The 5,928-nt window shown below is 31.0% G+C and overlaps 1 protein-coding gene across 1 annotated transcript in view; it reads left to right on the top strand.

The window, feature by feature from the left end:
• LOC119644684 (polyubiquitin-B-like) overlaps nt 1–5,928 on the top strand; it is a gene marked incomplete at its 3' end in the record, with an annotated part of 6,857 nt that extends 929 nt beyond the window's left edge. The window contains 3 exon segments of the mRNA XM_038044729.1: nt 1–76; nt 5,222–5,326; nt 5,433–5,928. The exon segment at nt 1–76 is cut by the window's left edge and continues 9 nt beyond it. Of these exon segments, the coding sequence (XP_037900657.1) occupies nt 1–76; nt 5,222–5,326; nt 5,433–5,928 (677 nt within the window).

Genomic DNA, 5,928 nt, shown 5'->3' with positions numbered 1-5,928 from the left:
CTGATTACAATATTCAGAAGGAGTCGACATTGCATTTGGTCCTACGTTTGCGCGGTGGTATTTAAATCTTTGTGGAGTCAGACGGGGCAAAGACTCATAATTCCGATGAGCATTAATCTGAAGTTTGATGATTTGTCGTAAGGTCTAGATTAGTTGTTTATTTCATATTAAACTTTAGTATTCAAACATAATGTCAAACAATAAAGACATATACTATTGAAATTTGCGGAATTTCTTTTGGACACCGCTCAGATGCTACAAACAAGTAAGTAACTGTCGGCGCTTAAGAGAAGTACTTATCGAAGGTGTTGGTATATCGTTTCGGGCGAATTATCCCTTTACATTTAAGATTGTAGCAGATTTTACAAAGTTGTCCATTGTGAAAAGATTCACATGGGTGTCGAACATTGTGGGTATGGGGTTGAAGTTATGCTTTCTAGTGTCTGGACGAGACTTCTTTCAACTGCGTCTTGTTTTGCGCAAAATTTGCTTCCTTCGGAAAAGTGTATAAAAAAAGTAAAAGTATCTTAGCCAGTTAAGTGTGTATGTTGGACATTAAGTCATTCATCCGATTACTTCACAAAATTTTCATCATCAGTTTATGTTTGCCATTATAATATATTTTAGAATGTTTGTATGCACATACTATATGCAATGTGAAAAGTATACTCGTCATTGCTAGATTTTTGCGATGCAATTCAAATGCACTCCAAAGAGGACGACATAGTTAACAGGTTAAGAGCTGAGAATACGAAGCCCGTAACATTTAAAAAACTAAAATTTTCGTAGTCGATTTTAAGAAACTAAAGCAATGTTCGACCTATCATAGTGGTGAGGATCATCAATTAAAACTGCTAAAAAGAGATTAGTTTAGTGATAAGGATTGCGCAATTGTCCATGTGGCACAGGTTGTCTCACTTTAGGGGGCGAACTTAATAGAATGATTCTTTCAAGCATTCTATGGGCATAAGGCTCGAATGAGAGAACTCTAAATAACATTGTTAACAACTCCTTCGTGACCCGCTTTTGTTTAATTCAAGCATCAAACAACTGCAAAAAAGTCTATTCTTTTTTACAAATATATTTATTTTTACACAAAACTAACAAACTATATTACGTTCCCATTATGGTTTCATCGGTTCTTTTCCTTGTCTTGAAAGTGGATGTACCTTTTCAGTTGATAGACTGGTTCACCGTTTTTTAGGTCGATTGACTTATCTTTTATTAGAAAGAATAAGGAGATTCAAATAAACGGGAACATTATTATTCGGCTGTGACCCAATCCGCTATATCTACCGATCGCTTTTATCTTGAAACAAAAATCGAAAAAGATTAAACGCTTATATACTCCATGGTCTTCATCTCTGTGCATGGCCAATTTCTGTCATCTTTGTACAGGTATTGTAGGATCACCAATTGTATACACCTATAAATATATAGGCGCAAAGTTTTGTCATTGAATCTGTTGCACTTTGTAAGCAAAGAGAATAATGGCAATTATTTCTATTTTGCGTTCAAAAGCGGACGTGTTGTCTACTCGTGTCATATTGTGAAAGCTTTCTTAACCCACATGGCTTATTTTTCATACCTAAGTGCAAGAACTTCCGATGCGTTTTCTAATTTTGAAGCCGATATCTTAAAATTTACTATAAAGAGAATGATTACCACAGATGTTAAGCGGACTAATTGTCTGCTTAAACCTATTTGGGAGTTCATGCTGATACTTTTTGTCTTTCCGGTTATTGGATACGTTTTGACACAATAAATCCACAAAATAAATCGTGCTTAGATGGTTGAGAGAGCAAAATTTCGCATGCAGTGACAATGCACGTTAACGTTTAGAAGATTCTAAAGCGCTTCAAACTTAATTAGGTAAAAGGACGAAAATATCGATGCAAAAGGCTTCGGTTATAATAGCAAGGTTTGGGATTTGTATATTGCTTCAAATATTTAAGAAGTGGTGGTCCGTAGTCGGTAGTAATATATACACATGTATATACAGCATGTACATATGCATGCGCCTTATGCATATGGAATGATTCATTATTGTTATTACTAATGCTTGCTTTTGCTTTTTCTTGTTCGCGATTTCTTTTATACAATACTTGTTATATACTTCTTGTGACAACTCAGCTACGTAATCTCTTTTTCAGGAAATTTTCCCAAAATTTCTATCCTTGCTTTATATTCACAAAATATAAAGCCACTTTTTCAATTCCAAGAAAAAGTTAATGACTTAATTTTTTGCCAGCGTTTAACAACAACTACCAAAATTTAAAAAAAAGAAGAGAATAAATAACAAATTTTCTTGCACTATGAATGTATAAAAAACAAATTCGAATGAATCAAATTTATTCAAAAAAAAAAAATGGAACATTGTATCATTTTTTTGTCGTAATTATTTGTGTAGTGCATCAATACTAGACAGTTTTTTGTTACTATCGTTATCAGCTTTATAATATTCTTAAACACTGGCCTTTGGTGGAAACTAAAAAAAAAATAAAAAAATCGAGAAAGTAGAAAACGTAAATATCAAGAAAAATGTAAATCATCGTGAAAGGCAAGTAACGAATTGCATAAAGGAAACAACTATTTCTAGAAAGATGCAGAATTTTCTATGGCTTGGTTCTTTAGTCGCATTTAATTTTATTGAAATTGCTTTGTAAAAGCAGATGTTAATGTATATATATATATATATATATATATATATACCTATATATATATACCTATGTAAATATATATTCATGTACACCTTTGAAATAAGTAAATAAATGATTTTTCAGAAATGCACACTCGTTTAGACTTCCAAGCATTGGAAGACAAGAGAGTAATTTACCAGTGTTGGTTAACGCAGAATCTATATGAAACATATGCAGGAAGAAGAAAGTGACATACGAAATATAAAGGATAACTTTATATTATATAAAGGTATATTTAAAATAAAATCGGTTATGCTTGTTTGTCTAACCATCGAAAAGAGCTTCACAGAATAGATGCACTGTTATTTAATTATTCAAATTGACTTGTACTATTTATCCAACATTCCGTTTAAATTTTTTTTTCGCTTTTATCATTATTTTATACTATATCTTTTTTCTCTTCTACTGCCTTGTTATTTCCTTTATATTCAGTAATTGTGTTTATTTGTATGCGTGCTACTTAGTACAATGTCTGTAATTGCAATAAGTACTTTTTTTAAACAAAAAAGAAACATTAGAAACTGGATTTTTTTTAATACTATAAAAAAAGAAATACATTTGTATATATTTATATATTAATAGTAAGTCATTGAATTAATCCGTGACTCACTTTTTTGACACACTTTGCATCTCTTTCCTCTATTAATACTTTACGTTTGACAACACTAAAGGTTTACGTCATTTCTCCGTTGGAAGAATATATTGGAAAAATTGGAAATTTTTTCTGTCGGTGAAGAAAAAAGAAGACAAATATTGCAAAGCAATCACAAATTATTACAATATGTTTCGTGAAGCATAAGATTCGTGTATAATCCCTTTTAAATCAAATAGTTTCAAATTTTATAAAAGAAAAATCTTTTGAAAAGACGATTTTGTAGTATCTGACGGAAGGAGAAAAGAAAGATAATTGCTCGCAAACATTTCACCATTCTTTCCAGTGAAGTAAATGAGGGAATTTCGATGAATTTTCCCTGCGTTTTTGTGGTATCAGCTATAAATATAAGAAGTTAAAATAGTTTTGATTTACACATCGAGCAACTGTGAAGAGCGTCTATTATATTTGAAGTGAGAGAAGCGAGCAAATGAGAAAAACTCAATTCTGTGTTAAATAAAAAAATTTTTTCGTAAATAAAAAAAGTGAATTTCAAAAGTACTTTGAACTAAAAAAAGAGAAGAATTTATATCACGTCGAGCAACACTGAAACTAAAAACAAGATTTTTTTTTTTGTTTAAAATACAGGTAATCCTTTAAAAGAAATTAAGGTGATATTTAACACTTCCTGATATCTGTTTACATTAGTATAGAGTGCAGAACAGTGCGTTTCATCTTTTTTATTTTACAGTAGATTGTTCCCGTTTTTCTTGTTAATTTATACTCCACTTATTGAGAAAAATCGTTAGTATAACTTTATAACAATCTTGCAATGATTTTTCTTTCCTGTTCGTATATTTAGATATAAGAAAGGGCCGTTTCTTTTTATTCACTTGGCTTGAGAAAATATAGCGAATTTCTATGAATTTTTTTCCTTATAGAGATCAAAAAGGACTTGCACGTTGTTATCGATCATCTTCTAGCGCACATATTTTTAATTTTAATATATTTCAGAGGGGAAAGGTCGTATTTTGGAAAACTAGGTTTTTACAAAGCATATCATTTTACATTCTATCAACCGTATTCATATTTCTTTCTACAAAATCTGAAAACGCATTTTGTACTCTCTTTTTTAGGGGGCGTTGAAAAGAGAGGACATTGAAAGTCTAATCATTGTTACTTTATAAAAAATTTTGTAATAAAAAGATACTAAAATATCCTTGATACTCCTTCGTTGATGTACTGTCCATTTTTTTTTTTGCTTCTATTTCAATTTTCGCTTAGGCTAAATATTTCATGTATCTGTTAGCAAGGAACGGATGATATTGGAAAAAAGAATAGAAACACCTCATAGCAATTACATATTATTAAGAAATTTTGTAAAAGTTTTATAAATTTTGTCATTTTTGTTTTTGAAACATTCTAATAGATTTTATACAAAATTAATTTTGCAATAATTTGGAAAAAAAATAGCTAATTACATAATTATAAATACGTATCTTCATATACATAATTATATATGTTATATATATCGATAAGTTCGCTTTATATACACGGTGAGCTTTTGAAGTAACCTTAAATCAATAATACATTAAACGTCTGCGAACATTGTGCTTTGCAATTGTGTTGAAAGAACAAGTAGAAAATTGTTCATTTTATATAAAGCAGGTTTTTTTTTTCGGGGAAAAAGAGTGAACTTTGAAAATATTTTCTATTAAAAAGAAAAAAAAAAAGAAGAAAATTTACATTGTGTTTAGATATTAAAGCTATAAAGGCCACTTTTTGCTTTGCGCTACAATAGTTAAAGGTGAAATTTATATTTTTTCCGTGTGTTTTCTTGCCCTGGCTTTTCTTTTATGTGTATACGTATCATGGGTTTTTATTTTCTCACGAAAAAGTCGGAAATTTGAAAAAAGTATTGCAGTCGTTAACTTAATACTTATATGTGTTCCGTTTTTCAGCTTGTAGCTGGTCATTATAGTAACAATAATAACTATTCGCCATTGAAAGTATATTTCGAAACACTGGTTAAGGGGTGTGTGTATCGCCAAATCTTTTGCGTTCATACAAAATAAAAATGACTACGAAATTGGCTTCAAAAATTAATAAATGTTTTTGCTATTGTTCTTTTACATTTGCAGATTTTTTAAAATGCAGATCTTCGTGAAGACATTGACTGGAAAAACTATCACCTTGGAGGTTGAGCCATCCGATACTATTGAGAATGTTAAAACTAAAATTCAAGATAAAGAGGGTGTCCCACCAGATCAACAACGTTTGATCTTTGCTGGCAAACAGTTGGAAAATGGCCGCACACTCTCTGACTACAACATTCAGAAAGAATCGACACTCCATTTGGTTTTACGTTTGCGTGGTGGCATGCAAATATTTGTTAAAACTTTGACTGGAAAAACCATCACTTTGGAAGTAGAATCGTCGGATACTATCGAAAACGTTAAAGCAAAAATCCAAGACAAGGAAGGTATTCCTCCAGACCAACAGCGTTTGATCTTTGCTGGAAAACAGTTGGAAGATGGCCGCACGTTGTCTGATTACAACATACAGAAAGAATCCACATTGCATTTGGTATTGCGTCTCCGCGGTGGAATGCAAATATTTGTTAAAACTTTGACTGGA

This window comes from Glossina fuscipes, unplaced genomic scaffold, assembly GCF_014805625.2.
Source record: "Glossina fuscipes isolate IAEA_lab_2018 unplaced genomic scaffold, Yale_Gfus_2 0, whole genome shotgun sequence".
In the NCBI taxonomy this organism is placed as follows: Eukaryota; Metazoa; Arthropoda; class Insecta; order Diptera; family Glossinidae; genus Glossina; species Glossina fuscipes.
This window is presented reverse-complemented; position numbering and strand designations above follow the sequence as displayed.